The sequence below is a fragment of the Ahaetulla prasina genome, chromosome 1 (assembly GCF_028640845.1).
Source record: "Ahaetulla prasina isolate Xishuangbanna chromosome 1, ASM2864084v1, whole genome shotgun sequence".
Taxonomy (NCBI): Eukaryota; Metazoa; Chordata; class Lepidosauria; order Squamata; family Colubridae; genus Ahaetulla; species Ahaetulla prasina.
Window position 1 is genome coordinate 85,811,535 of NC_080539.1, and position 21,601 is coordinate 85,833,135.

General features: G+C 40.5%; 1 protein-coding gene across 3 annotated transcripts in view; it reads left to right on the forward strand.

Annotated features, from left to right (window-relative positions):
- Positions 1 to 4: 4 nt before the first annotated feature.
- The window catches only part of GNPAT (glyceronephosphate O-acyltransferase), a 40,367-nt gene continuing 18,770 nt past the window's right edge, over positions 5 to 21,601 (forward strand). For 2 of the 3 annotated variants that reach the window (XM_058167054.1, XM_058167062.1), the window contains exons 1-7: positions 5 to 193; positions 6,924 to 7,115; positions 8,808 to 8,984; positions 14,302 to 14,431; positions 15,364 to 15,491; positions 15,778 to 15,853; positions 17,439 to 17,590. In XM_058167054.1, coding sequence (XP_058023037.1) covers positions 143 to 193; positions 6,924 to 7,115; positions 8,808 to 8,984; positions 14,302 to 14,431; positions 15,364 to 15,491; positions 15,778 to 15,853; positions 17,439 to 17,590 — 906 coding nt within the window. In that variant the 5' untranslated portion in view covers positions 5 to 142. The remainder of the gene's footprint in view (positions 194 to 6,923; positions 7,116 to 8,807; positions 8,985 to 14,301; positions 14,432 to 15,363; positions 15,492 to 15,777; positions 15,854 to 17,438; positions 17,591 to 21,601) is intronic. The other variant, XM_058167060.1, reaches the window with a different exon arrangement.

Sequence of the window (21,601 nt, forward strand, 5' to 3'; positions counted from 1 at the left end):
TCGCCAGGCTTCGCAGAGCAGGGCGGCGAGGGCGTCGCCAAGCAGGGGCGGGTGGATGGGTGCTACCGGTAACCGGCGGAGGGAGCCAGCCAGCCAGGAGTGAGTGCAGCCGGGCACCCCGGCAGGAGAAAGCAGCCTGGCGATGGCCGCAGCGTCCGGGGCAGTCGCTCGGCGGGGCCCCCCTGTATACTCGGTAAGTAGCTGTCTCCCGCTTTGGGGACCGCTGGGGTGGTGGCAGCCGCAGCCGCCGCCGTGGCGAGATTGCTTCGCGCAGGGTGAAGGGAGGACGGGGAGAAGGGAGAAGCGAGGCGTGCTTGGAAGCCTTGCAGCGTCGTCAGCTAAAGGCCTCTTTTTCCCCCCTCCATGATCCCTTCGTGGACATCCTTGCGCGTGTAGTAACGGGACAGCCGCTTCCTTTTTTGGGCTAGAAGAAAGCGGGTCCTGCAGTGGTTGCTTGAAGCTCAGCATTTTACAGCAGCAGCGATTCCCATTTTACAGCAGCAGCGGCGGCCTCCTTTCCCGGCGACCATCGTTCCCTGCCAGTATTTGCACTTTTTTGCCTTCTGGCTGGGGATGGTGGGAGTTGGGGTTCCCCACTGCGGACGAGCATCGGACTGGGGATGGAGGCTGCCACATGCACCCGTGTGCTCTGTGTGATGAGTTGCCTCTCACATGTATGCATGTTGTTAGAAGAAATTTCCTGCGTTCGTTCCCAGCTGGGAAAAACCAGGGACGCTGAAAAGAAATGAATTCCGAAGCAGCTGCCAGAAAGTGGGATTCTTTGATGAAGGAAGGCAAGGAAGCAGATGTGGCGCAGCTGGGTTGCAAGCCCGCTTGGAAGTGTGACTCTCAGCCTTTTATTCTTAATTCCCCTTTGAAGCTCCTGCAGCTTGATGGGTTTATTTGGGTGCCTTTAGTTAAAGTGATGGCCCTGGATCCTGTCTTCCTGCCTTAATGGGTTAATCCTGTTCATGGGCCTTTGTCTTCGCTATCCTGGGGGTTAATTCTGCCAGGAAAGAGGAAAAGGGGAGTTCCAGATGAGTTATTTTTTAGCCTGATTCCCCTTACCTTAATGCCTCTACTTAAGTACTTCTATTGTCTCATCTGTTAGCAGGGCTGTGTTTTTCTTTCTGCTGGTGCTTCTTGGTTTTCTTAAAGGGGAAGGGTGGCTTGAGTCTCTTGGCACTATTTTCTGAGGTTTCTGGTGCTATGAAGTCCCTGGCACTGTCCCCTGAGGTATACTTCCCAAAGATTCAAGGACCAGACGGGCTTGTTTGGATTTCTTTGTACCCGTGTTGCTGTTCTGGAGTAAAGGCAGCACCTGTTAATTGGAATGATTATTTTAAAAGACAGGCTTTGCTTTGAAAATATAATGGGGGCTTTAAAACGTTACAATTTTTTGCCACGTAAAATATGTGTGAAAAGAGTGCGTGTGCGTTCTGATTCTTGAGCAGTGTGTGGTCTTGTTCCAGGCATAAATTTGAACAGTTTAGATACAGTTGATTCAACTAATGCTTTAATCTCAGATATTATCGTGATTGATAAAATGGTCATCCAGACATGTTCAAAATACATAATTTGTTGAATGTTCTTTTTTTTTAAAAAAAAAATGCATATAGGATGCATCCAATAAATAGGATACAATCATGTAGATTGTGATGGTTTAAGATGTTAGACAGGAAAATCAGGCTAAAATCTATCCATGCCCATAAAAGATCATTGGGTGACTTTGGGTCAGCCACTATTCCTTAGACCAGTGGTAGGCAACCTTCAATACTCAAAGAGCCACAAAGGTCCTAACCGGGAGCCCCTGTTCAATTCTGGAGCCGACCAGAAGTCTGGTTCCCCCATCATGGTCTACTCCTAGCGTAACATCCTTTTTCCTCTACTGACTGGAAGTCCGGTTCCCCCACCATAGTCTCCTCCTAGCGCGGCATCCTTTTTCCTTTACCTGCCATAACCAAAAGCCCTATCAATTGTGGAGCCGACCGGTGACAACCATAGCAGAGGGATGAAAGAGCCACATGCAGCTCCAAAGCCATAGGTTGTTGACCCCTGCCTTAGACCAATTAGCTCACAGAGCTATTGGTATGCTGTTTTCAACTACCTAAGAAAAGTTGAGAAATAAATCTAACAAATACATTAGTAAACTTTTATTTTGTACTTCTTTATATTGCCACCAAATACAAACCATTAGGGTAGAGAGTATTGTTTTGTAATAGTCTATTTTCTGTTCAGCATTTCAGCATGTGTGATCTTGTTGGAATAAAATGAGATTTATCAAATTGTTTACCTTATCAAAAGGTAATAGATTGCTGATTCAATCAGCATGTAGGAGGGGTTAGTATCTGTAAATACTGATGCTTATGATTCGGAAATACTTTAAATAACATTTAATAACCACATCTCAAAAATAATTACAATAAGAGTAAGGAATTACATCACAAAACTGATATATCCATGTGGTCTTGGAAGAATCTCTAGCAACCAAAAAGACTTGACAATTGCCTCAGTATCTTTAGAGGTATTTTTTTAATTATATAATAAGTTTATCAAGAGAATCTTTAATAATTTGATATTTGGTGTGGTTAAGGCATCAATTGAGCTCTAGTCCTACTTTAGGTATAATGCTAGCTGGGTCACCTCGGGCTAGTCATTTTTTCTTAGTCCTAGGAAGAAGGCAGTGGCAAACTACTTCTGAAAAACCTTGCCAACAAAACTACAGGGACTTGTGCAGGCAGCTTCTGAGAATTGGACATGATTGAACAGAAGAAAAAAATATATCTTACTGTCCCCATGGAATAGGGAAGCTAAATACGTATTGTAAGTGTCGTACTGCTGGAAACTGAAAAATGTGTAAATACTTCCACAGAGTCCTCTTGCTCTTCTCAGTGCTAATGGGGATATGATTGTGCTTTAACAGATTGCTTTTTCTAGCCTGACTTGTGCAATCCTTCATTCTCACATATTATTAATATGTATCTTATCCTTCCCTTCCCAAGAAGTGAACGCTGTACTATAGCATGCAGGTAGTCTCAACTTACAACCAGCAAACAATTTGAGCCTAAATTTTTTGTTGATAAGTGAGATAGGTGTTAAGCAGTGGTGGGATTCAGGTAATTTAACAACCAGTTCTCTGCCCTAATGATTTCTTCCAACAACCAGTTTGCCAAACTGTTCAGAAAGTTAACAACCGGTTCTCCCGAAGTGGTGCGAACTGGCTGAATCCCACCACTGGTGTTAAGTGAAAAAATATGAACTGGAAAATATGTTGGAAGAGCGACGGCAGTCCAGTGACCTCAGATATGCAAGGAAATGTTATACTCCTGTTGTTTATAAAGGACTTTCTCCCTGCAAGCTGCGTGCCATTAAAAGTATTATTCTACAGTCAGGCAGGTGTGTCAACCTTTTATCTGCTCCCCTTTCAGTTCTTTATTTGTCAGCTGCTGTTTATAATGATTTGACCAGTAATTTTGTTATCCACTAATATCCTAATTATGAAGTCTTATCCTGGCTCCCTAGTTTTTTTTCCTCTCTGCCAAGATTTGTGACAGAACTCTTCCTTGAAATAATTGTGCTTTTTCATTATAGTTTTGAAGTTTCCTAAAGACATATTTCCAAATCAGGAAGATTTGTTTAACTTATGCCGATTGTAATTTTTTAATTTTATAAAAAGTTGTTTGGAGATATACCACTCAAGGAGATATAGTTCTAATGTCTTGATAATATCTAATGAGGCTAGTCCCAATTCTTTTCTTGGGTGAGATACATCCATCCATACAGCTGTTCAGACCGAAATGCCAGGAATTTACTATAATTATATATCATATTTCTTGTATATAATTTAATTTTATAGTTGTTTTTGCATAAACGGTAGCTTTTATACTCTATTGAGAGTTGCCTTAAGCAGTTCATACATTCATAAATAAATGCATTAAAAGGGCCTTACTGTTTAATCAGCTACAGGTAGTCCTTGACTTACAACCACAATTGAGCCCAAAATTTCGGTTGCTAAGTGAGATAGGTGTTAAGTGAATTTTGTCCCATTTTACAACCTTTCTTGTCACAGTTGTTAAGTGAATTACTGAAGTTGTTAGTAACAGTTATAAGTGAATCTGGTTCCTTCATTGACTTTGCTTGTCAGAAGGTGCAATAGGGGATCACATGACCCTGAGGCACTGCAGCCATCATAAATATGAACCAGTTGCCAAAGCATCTGAATTTTGATCACATGACCATGGGGATGTTGTAACGGTTGTAAGTGTGAAAAATGGTCATAAGTCACTTTTTTCAGTCCCATTGTAACTTCAAACGGTCACTAAATGAACTGTTGTAAGTGGAGGACTACCTGTATTACACCCTTCTGATTTCTTGTTAAAAAACAGGAAGATTTTAATAGTGCCACTGAAGGAAACAGAACCATTTACCTCTTTGTGTTCATTAATATAAAACTAAGTTTTCTCTGGGCAGAGCAGTACAGTGACAAATGCAGATTATGCATCTCATTTGTGGGAAAATATATCTAAGAAAGTTATCAAGACTTTTTTATATGGAGTCACAGTATTACATCATCTTGCTGTCTATTCTGATTAAGAGTGGCTCTCCAAAGTTTTGGGCAGCAGTTCTTTCTCACCCTTTCTGTCTGTGATATTTGAAACTGGGAATGTCAAGGTTTGAACAAAGATACTTTCCATATCTTGTTGTGTATTCTGTTACCAAAGTTGCGGAAAAAAGATCTGAACAACGGATAAAAAGGGCCAATTACATAATAGCACAAATGATGTATGTTATATCAACCACACATATTTTAATGTTGGAATTATTTAATAGATACCCATTCTTTCTGATGGTCAGTTAAAGCTATGTTTTATTGTGTCGGTGTGCCATTAAACTCTGTGATGCAATTGGTACATCAGTTTGTTATATTCAATCCGGCTTTGGGATTATTTTTATTGAAAAAAGGTTAAAATCTGTTAGAAGTACAGTTAGCCCTCCGAATTATGTATGTAATTGAGCCCACAATTATGATCTTAAGTCGTGATGGTTGCAAAGCAGCTCACCATGCAACCAGACCTGATTTTGTGAGCTTTTTTATGCAGTTGTTAAATGCTATGGAGTGGGTTTTGCCAGTAACCAGAAAAATGCTGATTGTTGCAAAAATGTTGTAAATCGTAATCATGTGACCCCAGAGAGCTGCTATAAATGTGATTTGGTTGCCTAGCACCCAAAATGTAGCCAAGTGATGGGGGGGGGCGATGTTGTAACTTCAAAACAAGGTTGTAAGTTCCATATTTGGGGTACATTGTAAATTTGGTTGTATGTCGAGGACTATTTGTAAAGGCTGTGCAGTAAGATGATTCTTTGATTTTTTTGTTTGGAGCCTGATTTGGGCTTTTAAAAGCAAAAATAATAGAAACCCTCAAGTTTATATAAATGCCAGACATCTTCTCACCACTCTTTTTAACCTTCAGAAACTAATCTCTAAATTCAGGTTTTTCATGTGTCCTGTCAGAATATATTGTAAATCTGAGGGTGTGTCACATTTCTTTGTTAACCGATTTAGGAGGCAGTGATTGTTTGATACAGATACATTAAATAAATTCTAGAAAAATTGGGTAATCATTTCTGAATCCTCTTTCTCACACTTTTATCATCTTTATTCATATTTTAAGATTTTTAAGGAACTCTAGGGATTTTACCTAGACTGTACTAATATAATCCTCTATGTACACTTACTTCTATGTACATAAATATATGTATAAGTTCCATTAAGTTCAATGGTACCTACTATCAGTAAATATTTACAGATAAGTTAATGATCCCAGGAACATTTGATTCAGTGTAATTTGTGTCAGATCCTGTGTCTCCTTCCCCCCACATGACTCCCTGAGTGTAATAGTGTTCTTCAGAGCAGAATGCCAGATCCCGAAACTTGTGTAAATGTTTTTCACTTCTTTTGGGCTCACATTATGAGGATTTTAGCATTCTAAGAACTTTTAAAGTTGGCGTTCTTCCAGTGTGCGAGTAGGATGCAAGTAGGAGGATTCTATTGTTACTGAATAGTTGTTGTAGCTTCAGATGAAGGAAGGAAGATATGGCAGTATCAGTAGGTTATGTTTTCTAGAACCTGTAGATGCCAGTAATAATCCCTTGTGGCTCATTTGTGTGGGCTGATTACATCTTACAAATTGACAGCAAATATTACAAAAGTATTACATAACATTTATCACTACAAATCTTAGAAGCTGAACAAAATCATTAAAGCTGCCATACCTACCTGGGAACAAATCTTTTGTGGTTGCTAGGACTTATTTGATGTGCCTAAATCTTGGCTTAAAACTTGGTTTCTGTTTGCTTGTCTTCTTGAATATAGAGCAATTCTGTAAACTCAGGTTTATAGATTGGCTTTCAGATCCTGGTTTCTGGGAAGACACAATAAACCACAACTCTATATTAGAACGTAAGGGCCAGTTTGGTGTAATGGTTTGAAGTACCAGGTTAGAAACCAAGACACTCTGTGTTGTAATCCCTCCTTAGGCACAACTCCCTGCTGGCTAAGTAACTCACTCTCAATCCTAGGAAGGAGGCAGGGATCAAACCACTTCCAAAAACCGATGCCAAGGAAACTACGGGACTTGTCCAGGCTGTAACAAAGAGTCAACGCAGACTCACCGGGGAAGGGAAGGGAAGGGAAGGGAAAGGGGGAGGGGGGAGGAGAAGGGAGGAGAGGAGACGGGAAGGAAGGAAACAAATCATAATGCTTACTTCTCTGTGCTTTATTTGGTTGCCCACTCATGCTGGTGGGACTACAAATGCTGGAACAATGCGTTTTTATATATAGAAGTGTAATAAGCTAGAGTATTTTACTTAAAATTATGTGCTAATGTGGCCAGTGTCTAATTCTCCATTTGTATTATTCCCAGCAGAAAAATCTCACATCAAAGAAAAAATATGAATTTGAAGATATTTTGGAAGAGCGACGGCAGTCCAGTGACCTCAGATATGCAATGAAATGTTATACTCCTGTTGTTTATAAAGAACTTTCTCCCTGCAAGCCAAGTGCCATTAAAAGTATTGTTCTACAGTCTGAACAGGTTCAGTATGTCATCAGGCAGGTCTGTCAACCTTTTATCTGCTCCCCTTTCAGTTTATTTGTCAGCTGTTTATTTGTCAGCTGCTGTTTATAATAATTTGACCAGTAACTTTGTTATTCACTAATATCGTAATTATGAAGTCTTATCCTGGCTCCCTAGCTTTTTTTTTCTCTCTTCAAGATTTGTGATAGAACTCTTCCTTGAAATAATTGTGCTTTTTCATTATAGTTTTGAAGCTGCCTAAAGACATATTTCCAAATCAGAGAGATTTGTTTGATTTGTGCTGATTGTAATTTATTAATTTTGTAAAAAGTTGTTTGGAGATATACCACTCCAGGAGATATAGTTCTAATGTCTTGATAATATCTAATGAGGCTAGTCCCAATTCTTTTCTTGGGTGGGATACATCCATCCATACAGTTGTTCAAACCGAAATGCCAGGAATTTACTATAATTATATATCATATTTCTTATATATGATTAAATTTTATAGTTGTTTTTGCATAAACAGTAGCTGTTATAATCTATTGAGAGTTGTCTTAAGCAGTTCATACATTCATAAATAAATGCAGTAAAAAGGCCTTACTGTTTAAGCAAGTAGCCCTCGGCTTTTGAACACAATTGAGCCCAGAACTTACGTTGCTAAGTGAGAAGTTTGTTAAGTGAGTTTTGTCCCATTTTACGACTTTTTCTTGGGATATTTGTTAAGTGGATCATTCCAGCTGTTAAATGAATCTGACTACCCCATTGACTTTGCTTGTCAGAAGGTTGCAAAATATGGACCCCCCCCAGACACTGCAACCATCATAAGTATGAACCAATTGTCAAGCATCTGAATGTAAATCATTTGACCATGGGGATGCTGCAACGGTCATAAGTGTGAAAAATGGCCACAAGTCGCTTTTTTCAGTGCCCTTATAACTTCAAACGGTCGTTAAATGAACTGTTGTAAGTTGAGGACTACCTGTAATGAAAGTTAAGCTTATTAATGGCTGCCTTTTATGTATCTATTTGTCCAGTTGGGAAAACGAGCAGAAAATACTGTTATTTCTGATGTCCTTTTTAAGAGTTTTAACCAGGAGTGAAATATAAAAATTTTCCCTACCGGTTCTGTGGGCGTGGCTTAATTGGTGGGCGTGGCTTGGTGGTCAGATGACTGAATGGGCATGGCCAATAATAATAAATAATAAAAATAATAAAGTATACAAAACTTGGGAGCACAGCCGTCTACCAATTGCCTTTTTTGGGGAGGCACCGGTCTACCTTCTTTAAAAATAGAGGCACCGGTCTACCAATTGCCTTTTTTTGGGAGGCACTGGTCTACTTTCTTTAAAAATAGAGGCACCGATCTACTAGCCGCCTACAGCGCTGATCAGCTGTAGTGCAGCCCTTTGAAGCACCATGGCAGTCATTTAAGACCGTTTGCAGCTATATCACCACCGAGAGCTTCAGGGACAGAGAAGAGGAACAGCGAGGCATGGGCGGGGTGGGGGGCAAGGATTTTTGCTACCGGTTCTCCGAACTACCTGCCCCCATCGCTACCGGATCGCGTGATCCGGTCCGAACCGGGAGCATTTCACCCCTGGTTTTAACAGATATTTGGTGGGCCTCCGTGGTGCAGAAGTCTAGGGTTGCTCTGATTCAGCAAGTCCATAAATTCAGAATATTTGAGGGATGCCTTTATTAATTAAAGCTCTTGATTTCTGTGCTTAGCTATCAAAAGAGACTGGTGAATCCCTTGATATTATACAAGAAGAGGCAGCAGAAATTCTGGATGAGATGGGACATGGCATGCATATGGGAGCGATCCGTTTTTTTGCTTTCACGCTGAGCAAAATCTTTAAATGCCTTTTCAGGAGTGTGTACGTAAATGAAGATGGCATGCAAAAAGTAAGTATGTATGAATACTTCCTGATAAAATAGCATTTTATGCAAATGCGATCAGGGTGAATTAATGCAAGAATCCCTAGTTACAGTAAGCTTTCCAAATTCCTTGGGTTGTGCATTTGTTATCCCATTAACATACTCTTCACTGAAAGATGTTACTTGTTGTGGATCGTCCTACCAAGATGCAGAACAAGAAACTGAAAGAAATGTGACTGCAGATGTCCAGATGCAACAATAAATAAATATTAATTTTTACAAAAATTATATGCAGTTCTTAGTATGGGATTGGCGTAACTTGCAAAATAATTCCAAGGGTCTGTTATTGCTTTAAAGTGAGTGTCTCACTACTGACAACTGTAAAGGCATCAAAAGTAGTAACCTATTATCAGCTTGTTTGTTAGCCATCAGTAAAATCCTAAAATGCCCATTTTCCTGCTGTTCTTAAACATGCCCCATAAAGATTAAGGCCCTGTTTTGATTAGCTCTCTTCTACCATTGCCCAGCTACAAGATGAGGCCTAGCTATCTTTGATTTAAAAAGTTAAGTAGACTCAGCTTTGAAGGATGAGGACTTTGATGGGATGTTTAGGGCTTTAGGTGAGACCAGGTAGCTAAAAAATAAATAAAAAAATAAAAAATCCAGTAAGAGGTGGTAAACCACTTATTTGTGGTGCCAGAAAATGGTATAGATGAGACTGGGTAAGTTACTAGAAATCAAGTTATTTCTTTTCCTACCTTCAGAAATAATAATAATAATTGAGAAATAATAATTGAGATGAAATACTAAATTCATTTATAGTCCAGCACATTTCTGTTTTAGTGCAGTGTAGTCTCTGCCCATAACAGATGTCTAAGCAGAGATGATTTTTAAAAAGGATTTCTTTATCCCAAACAGGGAAAGTCTCAAGGTATAAACAAATCAGACTCCCACAGCCAAGTATAATAGCTTCTGGGAGGTAGGTCTTTGTTTGCTCAGTGTTGTGTAACTAGTTGGTAAGTACTTGGAAGATTTACGCAGCTGGTAGAACATTAGCTGAAAGAGAGAATATCTCAGTAACCAATTTTGTGACTTAATCCTTTTTTTTGAAAAACTGTAATTTTTCATGATACTAGATGTATTAGTAGTATCACAAGTGTGCTTAACATTGAGAGACTGTAGATTACTTTGTGGGGCATATAGCAATAGGTATAGTGGGTGAAGAACAAGTAACAATTATGCAAACAATTTTTGTATGATATTTCTTTAGATAAATGGTATCAAAGTTCCTACAGTTTGTCTCTATATGCAGAGCAACAGCAAAACAATACGTATTCTAATGGTGGAAAAAAATCTTTTAAAAGCAAGAATTAGCTTGACAAATGAAGACAACTGTAAAGGTGGGATGGAGTTAGTGAGAGTAGTTACCATCTAAGAGCCTACAGACAGCTCTTTCACCTTACAAATGGGTAGATCTATTCTGGAAGTATGTAATTATGCCATGTTTTCATCATAAGCTGAAGCAATGCTAATATTATGTGGAAATGTGCTTTAACATAAGCACTGATACTTTAGGAGGGTTTCCTCTAACAGTCAACTTTTTCATAAAAAAAGGTTTTTTGCTTTCTTAAGTCACATGTTGAAGCTGATCTCATTTTCTCTGGTTGTTTTTTTTTTTTGCTTTATCTTTTCTGCTTTCTATAATAAACTAGTTTTCAGCACTATGTGGGTAAATTGGTTTGTCATGGTATCAGTCGTACTAGTAAGAAAATGATCAGGTGTGCCTGTTCTATTTAACCACACCTAGCCTATCAAAAGATAAGCCTAGAATTAACCTGAGTCTTCGGAGAAGGGCGGTATAAAAATATAAATAATAAATAAATAAATAAATAAATAAATAAAACCAAATTCATAGTTAGAAATATGTGATGAGAATTCCTTCTTAGAAGTATTACAAAACTTGGTTGCAACTGGAGGAGATCTATAAAGTGAGGGGGGGATTTATGCAAGAGGGCTTAATTCTGGAATGCTGTAGTCTTATGTCTGTAATAGAACTGCCCCATTTCTCAACTTCTTATTCCCTCCCCACCTCCGTCACAAAATTTGCTGGGGAGGATTTGAGTATTTGCGTGTGGAAGATTAATCAATAGATGATATTGAGTTGGAAGATGGAAATGGATCCTTTTCCAAGCGCATATATTTACCTGATCTTGTATTTTTTTGTCAAAATAAGTTGTGATATGAAAACTGATTGATTTCATATTTCATATTGGCTTATGTTCATATTTTCAGAGGAATATTTAAAAAAGGGAATTAAGGACAGATTAGTAACATTTTAGAAGTGCGGCAATCACTGTAATCAAAGATTTGGGTTGAGATTGTCACTTGCATAGGTAAAACTTTGACAAAGTCTTTCTCAAATAGGGTTAACAAATAGATTGGATTTTTAATATATTACAATTGGGTTTTTTTCCCAAAAAAAGTTTTTATTTTTCCATAATAATTCCAACAATTTGACCAGTGTACAGTACAATCACTTATCCAATATATTACAATTGTTAATTGATAAGGTACTTGTGTCTCTCACATGTAACCTTCATCTCTATAATCATCCCGTGTTCCCTTCCCTTTTGCCTACCTCGTTCCATTGTACATCCTACATCAGCTTAACCTCTTCAGGGATCCGATGAAGTGAGTCCTAGCTTATAAAGCTTATGTCTTTTCATAAATTTTGTTAGTCTGATAAGGTGCTACCAAACTCATTCTGAAGAATGATCAGAGTATACCATGTTTTAATTATGTTAAAGTATTTGTAGATTCTTTTGACCGTGCAGTTTTCTTGAATTCTGAACCAGCCACACCTGGAAGACACCAGGCTGAGGAAAGCTAAATGTTTGTAAATCACAATGTTCCATATTGAGTGATGAGACAAACTTTGCTTTGTTTATGCTGGGAACATATGGGGATACTTAAGTTTTCCTATCTGTCTGTCTGTCTGTCTGTCTATCCATCCGTCTAGCCATCCATCCATCCGTCACATTTTGAAACCACCCATCTTCCCACAGAGGGACTCCTTGTGACTCCCTGTATTTTCTTACCACAAGACCACATTTAGTGGTTAAAGGTCCATATTGCTGATCAGCGTGATTTTCACAACTAATATAAGCAAAGAAATTACCCAAGTTAGTACTCAGATCATTACCAACAAGTGTCTTGTAGCTCCTTGATTTTAAGAAATATATCTGAGTATGAAAAATATACCCAGAGAAATAGGTAAAAAGTAGCAAATAAAATAGCTAGCTATAGAACAGCAAAGCTTTTACAGACATATAGATGCACTTCATTCAGGATATACCCAGAGCTTGTTTTTGTTTCCTAGTTTATAATAATTGCTTAATTAATTGAAAAAATAATTGCTACCAACTTGCCTTCCATTGAGGACCTGTATACTGCACGAATCAAGAAGAGGGCCGTGAAAATATTTGCAGATCCCTCACATCCTGGACATAAACTGTTTCAACTCCTACCCTCAAAACGACGCTATAGAGCACTGCACACCAGAACAACTAGACACAAGAACAGTTTTTTCCCGAAGGCCATCACTCTGCTAAACAAATAATTCCCTCAACACTGTCAGACTATTTACTGAATCTGCACTACTATTAATATTCTCATCGTTCCCATCACCAATCTCTTTCCACTTATGACTGTATGACTATAACTTGTTGCTGGCAATCCTTATGATTTATATTGATATATTGATCATCAATTGTGTTGTAAATGTTGTACCTTGATGAACGTATCTTTTCTTTTATGTACACTGAGAGCATATGCACCAAGACAAATTCCTTGTGTGTCCAATCACACTTGGCCAATAAAAAATTCTATTCTATTCTATTCTATTATAATCTATATTCTTAAAGCATTGAACTCTGACTACCCAGTTTCTATCAATCTTTGTCATGGAATACGATTACAATTTAGAAAACTATATGGGAAAGGGTTTGGCTTTCTTATACTAAACAACCTCTGACCCATTGGATCATTTTTACAGATATAGAAGTAGTCCTTGACTTACAACATTTCATTTAGCGACCTTCGAAGTTATAGTGGCACTGAAAAAGTGACTTATGACCATTTGTCATACTTAACAACCATTGCAGCATCCCCATGGCCACTTGATGAAAATTCAGATGCTTGGCAACTGACTCATATTTGTGATGCTTGCAATGTCCCGGGGGTCATGTGAACACCTTTTGTGACTTTCTGACAAGCAAAGTCAATGGGGAAGCCAGATTCATTTAACAACCGTGTTACTAACTGAACAACTGCAGGCATTCACTTAACAACTGTACCAAGAAAGGTCATAAAATGGGGCATAATTCAGTTAACAAATGTCTCACTTATCAATAGAAATTTTGTGGTGGTAAGTTGAGGCCTTCCCCATTAATTTGTGGGAAGGTGTCAGACAACATTGTAAATGAGGGTCGTGTGATCCCAGCAGCATGGCGGCAGCAAGGAAATGGCAAGAACTTTTCAAAATTTCATTCCCATGTTGTAGGTTAGCTTATTTGAGGTGCCTCGTTTGAAAATGTTTTGCCCTATGTTGCACCATTTTGCCCGGTAAAGGTTACAGACACAAGAGTTTTAGTAGTATATAGATGACAGACTGGTACTAAGCACTGTTCTGTACTTCAACTGAAGACTCAATGAACCAATTTGAACTTTGGACAATGCAACTGAAGTCACCTACCATTTTTCCCCAGATAGAAATTATTGGCAATTACTTAACACAAAATACATTGCATGCTGGTTTGTGGGGAAGGCAAAATTTTTAAAAATCCATTCAAAGGAATTGTTATCAGTAAAATAAGGGAAAAAAGAGTTCTGAATTATAAACACCCCATAATTGTTGTCCTATCAAAGTACAGAGCTAAATCCCCATTTTAGGCACATTTAGTCCCTATATAGAGGTTGGTTGTAAGCCGCCCAGAGTTGCCCTGTGCTAAGATGGGTGACCAATAAATTTTATAAATAAATAAATAACATAAAGCAATATGCCTTCTGAATTCTAGTCTTCCAGAATAAATTTAGGTTAAGAGGGAGTCATAGGAAAAATATAGGAAATATAATCTGTGGCCATCATTAATGGTACAGGGTTACAGGTAGATGTAGCCCATGGATTTCAAATGCAAAATGTGCACCTCTTCATAAAATTAGCATTTTAGCGTGTAGAAAACAAATGGCATAGTTGTAGTATGTGCTTTAGTAAAATATTGCCTTTTTAAACAAAAAGTTATTCACAATGTCTCTTAAACTTAAATAACATGTTGTGTCCTGTTAGTTACAACAGGCAATCCAAGAACATCCTGTTGTCCTGTTGCCCAGCCATCGAAGCTACATCGATTTTCTCTTACTGTCCTATGTGCTATATAGCTATGACTTGGCTTTGCCTGTCATTGCAGCAGGAATAGGTAAACATTTTAATTTTTTTAGAATTTGCTTTTAGTTCCCAGAATTTTATAGTAGTTGATGTACTTGATCTGACTGTTATAAAACTGGATTGAAATATTTCTTCTTTATTTATGATCTCTGGGTGTTTGTTGTCAATCATTATACTTCTGGGCAAACCCCCCCAACAACTTAAAAAAAAAAGGCTGAAAACAGAGTAACTTGTTTTAAGCTAATTCAAATTTATGACTGCATGTAATCCATATTCAGAACTTACTTTGAACATCAGCTTCTAATATATATGAACTTGTAAACTTTAATAAACATGAGATGCAAATGATCACATAATGCCACAAATAGTTATAGAAACTGAAGCTCTTCAATAACTTTTTGAGTAGTTTGTAAAGGTGCTGTATATACCTGTAAATTGAATATGTTAAGTTTAGCATGTTCTGTATACATACATTTTAGCTTTTTAATGGAAATCTGAATTGAAACTAACTTTGATTTAGAAACATTTAATGGCAGTTCAGACTTTATTTTAGTGATACTCAATTGAAGAAGCAAAAGCTATTAATTTAGGAAGGTTTAATTGATAGCCAGCTTTTCAAGGCAGAGATGTTAGTTAGGTCAACAACCATCGCCCATGTTCAAAGTCAAGACACATAGCCCAAAATTCAATTGAACAGTGAGATAAGGAAAAAAGGGTGGGAAACTATAATGGATATAAAAAGGGGATTTTTATTAGCCATGCTGTGTCTTCTATATGTGTCTAATTAAGCCATGCAAAGTATCCAGGAAACTGTACTAAGATCTAGCAAGTGAGTCTAACTTAGACTTTCCTTGTTGGCAAGATTCTATTAATGTAATTTTACAGTAAGGTTAAAGCTTTTGGACTATCTTGCAAGACTGACAATGATTGACTTCTTTCATCTATCTTCTGTGCTTTTGCTAGATTTCCTTGGAATGAAAATAGTTGGTGAGCTGCTTCGAAAATCAGGTGCCTTTTTTATGCGACGTACATTTGGTGGAAACAAGCTATATTGGGCAGTGTTTGCTGAATATGTCAAGTGTATTTTAAAGGTGAATAACTTTAAAATAGCCAGTAATGTTATGTTGGTTTTTGCTAATATTTCATTGGCAATATGTAAATACATATCTGTCCTGAGGAACAAGAGAGTCCTTTTAATTTTAGATTTTGAAAATCAGAGTTACATGTTTTCCTCTTAATTACATTTTACATTTATTTGGTGCTTCATTTTTTTTTCAATTTTATGGATTGCTTGTCTGAAAAATGTATATCTCTCACTTGTTTTGCTAATTGTTGACTTCTCTCTCTCTTTCTCTTTCTCTTTCTCTCCCTCTCAAGAATGGATATGCCCCTGTTGAGTTTTACCTTGAAGGTACTAGAAGCCGTACTGCAAAGACATTGTCTCCAAAGTTTGGTATGTTGATCAAAAAGTTACAGCTGCTGTAGGCCCAGATGATTTATCTTTGGTACAATACTTAAATTGATATTAGAAATCTGATAGGAGCATGGAATGTCAAATTCCCGGCCTATGGGCCAGATGCGTCATGCGCTGGTCACGACCACCTTCATTTTAGCAAAGGGAAAAAGTCGCGATATGTCATGTGACGACAACACGACGACGCGAGTTTGACATCCCTGATCTAGTAGACTTCTTAGAGGCTGGAAGATTCCACAAGATTACAAAGCCAGAATGTATGCATATTCCTTCCATATGAGGGAAGTAAGTTGCAATCTCTCCCTGCTTCAAGAGGCAATCGGCATTACAAGCAATGGACCCTTACAATAATGGATAGACAAGCTAAAGAACATTTAATTTTCAAATTTCTGTAACTTCAGACTATTTTTTCCTTTTAGTAACTCTGGCTTATAAACTTTGGGAGAACCTGAGCTTATTTGTCAATAGCTACTAGGGACTGACACATGTGCCTGAAATGAAAGATGTGTTAAGTTCTTTGCATGGAACAAACACATTGTGGCTTGGACATTTAGCCAGACCATTCCAGTATAGGTTATAGTCTAAACAAGCTGAAACCCAGAAAATATTTCTCCCTTATTTGAGTCAAGGCATACCTGGTAGGGACATCTGGGTGAGTAAAGCTAGGTTTGTGCATCTCATCTTCCCCTCCTTTCTTCAGCGTGTGCCCACCTCCTCTCAATCTTTCCTTTCCCCTTCCCATAGCCATTTGTTGTCATCTCACCACTTATGATGGTGATGGTGATATTATCCATTCAGTTATGTCCAACTCATGGTAATTCTGTGGGCCAGGTCTCTCCACATCTTCTGATCTTGCACTACTTTGAGTTGTTCTATCTCTGGCTGATGTCAGTTCTGATGGTGTCCAGCCACTGCGTTCTTTGCTGGCCTGGTTTCCTTTTACCACTAACTCTTCCAAGCATAATTGCTTTTTCTAGTGAATTCCCTTGCATTACATGGTCAAAATTTGTGATTTTGCCTTCCAGTGACATGTCTGGTGTTATGGGCTCCAGTACTTCCTTGCTAGTCACCTTTGCTATCCAAGGACCCACCGCATATGCCTGCCAACTGCCTGCCTCAATCTTCCCAAATTTCTTTTGCCTTTTTTCCTTTTAGTCGGGAACTATATTTACCCCTGCTCCATATACTCAGGTGGTGATAGCCCCTCCCTTGTTCTTCCCACTTCTTCCTTTTCCCTTACCTTGTTTTAACCTCTCTCCTACATCCTGTGTAGCACTTGCTTTTTTTTCTGTTCTGGAACACTTTGTTCAACATGTATATTCCAGTTTTGTGCCTGGATGAAATACATATATTTTGGATCTGTGTTTAAAAAAAAAAGGACTTCCCTGGATGTGGACTGATAAGAACTTCCTGTTCTATGCATGAAATGGTTCATATGCAGAATCTTTTGCACAGCCCTAAAATATAGGGTTGAATTCCTATATGAAGATTAGGTATTAATTTAGATTTCTTTTAAAAAGGCTTTTTGTACTTTTTTTAAAAAAGGTGTTCTTTGTATCTGCAGGTCTTCTCAATATTGTGGTGGATCCTTTTCTTAAAAGGGAGATTTTTGATATATATCTTGTCCCAATCAGTATCAGTTATGAGAGGGTGTTGGAAGAATTTCTTTATGCATATGAACTTTTGGGAGTCCCTAAACCAAAAGAGTCTACATCGGTAAGGAATCAAATTGGCGTACTTGTGGGGGGAATGTTGGATACTGGCTTGCCATTTCCTTTGGTTTAGGGTGATTATAATACTAAACTGTAAATCAGCATTATGAAACTAAGATAAGCTGGCGTGAGTTTAGGTGTCACCACATTTTCCCTTTTCTTTGTTCAATGCAGCTGCAAGAGGAAATCTGAAAATTTAGATTAATCGCAACCAGTTTTAAACCATAGTTTGTGGTATTGGTTTATTTCAACTAGACATAATTAGGAGACTGAACGGTGTACAAAACTGAAGGCAGAAGCTTCCCAACTCCTTACAGGTGCACCTAAGAAGAAAAGGAAGAGAAAAAAGGAGAATTCATTGCTTTCTGTTTTAATTCTTAGTATTCTAAATTGTAATTGGTTACTCTCTTTAGGGTACCACTCTTCATGAGCCACTTCAGTTTTACTTCTGTAAAATAATAAAAATAATAGCATTAAACCTCATAGACTTTTTGTAAGGATAAAATGGGTAAGAATAATAAAGCTGTACAAATTTAAGAAGCAATACAGGTTATCGTCGACTTACAACCACAATTGAACCCAAAATTTCTGCTGCTAAGCAGAGCAGTTGTTAAGTGAGTTGTGCCTCAGGTTACAATCCTTTTTATCACAATTGTTAAGCGAATTGCAGCAGTTAAATGAATCACGTGGGCCTTAAGCGAATCTGGCTTCCCTTATTGATTTTACCTGTTGGAAGATGCCTGGGAAGGTCAATGGTGATCATGTAACCCTGGAATTGTGTAACTGTCATAAGTGGATGCCAGTTGCCAAATGCCAGATTTTGATCATGTGGCCATAGGGATCTTGCAACAGTCGTAAATGTGAAAAACGGTCATAAGTCACTTTTTTTCAGTACCATTATAACAGAATAGAATAGAATAGAATAGAATTTTTTATTGGCCAAGTGTGATTGGACACACAAGGAATTTGTCTTGGTGCATATGCTCTCAGTGTACAAAAAAGAAAAGATACGTTCATCAAGGTACAACATTTACAACACAATTGATGGTCAATATATCAATATAAATCATAAGGATTGCCAGCAACAAGTTATAGTCATACAGTCATAAGTGGAAAGAGATTGGTGATGGGAACTATGAGAAGATTAATAGTAGTGCAGATTCAGTGAATAGTTTGACAGTGTTGAGGGAATTATTTGTTTAGCAGAGTGATGGCCTTCGGGAAAAAACTGTTCTTGTGTCTAGTTGTTCTGGTGTGCAGTGCTCTATAGCGTCGTTTTGAGGGTAGGAGTTGAAACAGTTTATGTCCAGGATGCGAGGGGTCTGTAAATATTTTCACGGCCCTCTTCTTGATTCGTGCAGTATACGGGTCCTCAATGGAAAGCAGGTTGGTAGCAACCTGCGAGGTGAGGCGAGGTTCCCCCGCCTCGCAGGAATGGCCCTCTGGGTTATCGAGGGCCTGCCTTAACGAGGGATCTTGGGACCCGGAGAGGTGGCATGCGAGGAAGAAGAATCTGTGTGGTTTTTTAAATAGTTTTTTAAATAAGGGTTTTTTAAGGGGGGGGGAGGGATTTGACGGGTGGGGGCGAGAACCCGTTGGAGAGGGATCCAGCCCCCGTGCTAGTTCGCGACACTATTCCATCTTGTCTTAAGGCAGGGGGGGAGGACGTTCCAGGTTTAGAGGGTTGTTCGATCTGTACGGTAAGTGGGAGAGGCAGATATGGCGGGGGGGAGGGGCCGTACCGAGTTGTGGGAGCACGTGTTCGATGTCTGAGAGCGATCGCGTGCTCCGGCCCCTCAGTCCCTACCCGTTCCTCGGGTGGCCATGATCCTCAGAGCTTGGATCTTCGGCTGATGTTATGTAATGCCCGGTCCATGGTTAATAAGGCTCCCCTGATCTGCGATCTTATTCAGGGGGAGTCCGCGGACCTTATGGGCATTACGGAAACCTGGTTGGGCCCAGAGGGGGGGGTCCCCCTTGTTGAGATGTGCCCTCCAGGTTTCCGAGCATTTCATCAGCCGAGGGTCCAAGGTAGGGGTGGGGGGGTGGCGGTTGTTATTAAGGAGGATCTAGAGCCGAGGGAGACCACTGTTCCTCAGATTGCCGGCTGTGAATCCCTCTATGTGCGGTGGGGCTATAGGAATCAGCTGGGCTTGGTGATCGCGTACCTGGCTCCTTGCTGCGTGACCACAGCCCTGCCTGAGCTGTTGGAGGTACTTGCTACTGTGGCGGTTGAGACCCCCAGACTTATAGTCATGGGGGATTTTAACCTGCCATCAGTCGGCTTGTCATCGACGGCAGCTCGGGAGTTCCTGGCTTCCATGGCGGCCTTGGACCTGATTCGAGTAAATGATGGCCCTACGCACACGGGGGGAGGCACGCTGGATCTGATTTATATCTCTGGACAGTGGTTAAATGATCTGGTATTAGATGATTTAGTAACAGAACCAATGTCATGGTCGGATCATTTTCTCCTTCGCCTAGACTTCCGAACCGCCATTCACCACCGCAAGGAGATGGAACCTATACGGTGGTTCCGTCCCAGGCGCCTGATGGACCCCGAGAGGTTCCTGACGGAGCTTGGGCCATTCCCTGAGGAACTGGCCCACGGCACGACTGAGGAACTGGTCGTGGCCTGGGAACAGGCGGCGGCGGGGCCTTGGACCGTGTCGCGCCTTTGCGGCCTCTGACCCGCGAGATCTCGTCCGCCCCTTGGTTCTCCGAGGGGCTGAGGGAGATGAAACGCCGGAGAAGACGCCTGAGAGCACCTGGAGGTCCAGTCGCCCGGTTGATCGGACACTAGTTAGGTCCTATTCTAGGACCTACCTAGTGGCAATGAGGGAAGCGAGGCGCTACGCCCACCCTCATTGCGCCGGCAGATAACCGCCTGCCGCCCTGTTTGGTGACCCGCCTCCTACATCAGGAGGTGCGGATGACCCTTGCAGGACGAGCCGAGGAGTTTAGTGGTTATCTATACGATAAAATCGCTCAGCTGAGGGACGGTCTGGACCGAATTTGGGATGATCCAAGCGAGGGAGAGGAGGCACGTCTTGTTGAGCCCATTTGGGATGAGTTTGACCCTGTGGCTCCCGAGGACGTGGACAGGTTGTTGGGGAGGCTTCACGGCACGACATGTTTACTGGACCCGTGCCCTTCCTGGCTGGTACTGGCCACTCAGGCGGTGACACGAGGCTGGCTCCAGAGGATTATCAACGCTTCTTTGTTGGAAGGGGTTTTCCCTGCCGCCTTGAAAGAGGCGGTGGTGAGACCCCTCCTTAAGAAGCCCTCCCTGGACCCAGCTATTTTGGGTAATTATCGCCCAGTCTCCAACCTTCTTTGCGAAGGTTGTAGAGAGTGCCATGGCGCGACAGCTACCCCAATACCTGGATGAAGATGTCTATCTAGACCCGCTCCAGTCCGCTCCCGACCCGGATACAGCACAGAGACAGCTTTGGTCGCATTGGTGAATGATCTCTGGAGGGCCAGGGACAGGGGTTATTCCTCTGCCCTGGTCCTATTAGACCTCTCAGCGGCGTTCGATACCATCGACCATGGTATCTTGCTGCGCCCGTTGGGGGATTGGGAGTGGAGGCACCGATATCGGTGGTTCTCCTCCTATCTCTCCGACCGGTCGCAGACGGTGTTGACAGGGGGCAGAGGTCACCGCGAGGGGCCTCACTTGTGGGGTCCCTCAGGGTCGATTCTCTCGCCTGCTGTTCAACATCTACATGAAGCCGCTGGGTGAGATCATCAGTGGTTTCGGGTGAGATACCAGCAGTACGCTGATGACACCCAGCTGTACTTTTCCACCCCGGCCACCCCAATGAAGTTGTTGAAGTGCTGTCCCGGTGTTTGGAAGCCGTGACGGGTCTGGATGGGGAGAAACAGGCTCAAGCTTAATCCTCCAAGACGGAGTGGCTGTGGATGCCGGCATCCCGATTCAGTCAGCTGCAGCCGCTGGCTGTTGGAGGCGAGTTATTGGCCCCAAAGGATAGGGTGCGCAACTTAGGTGTCC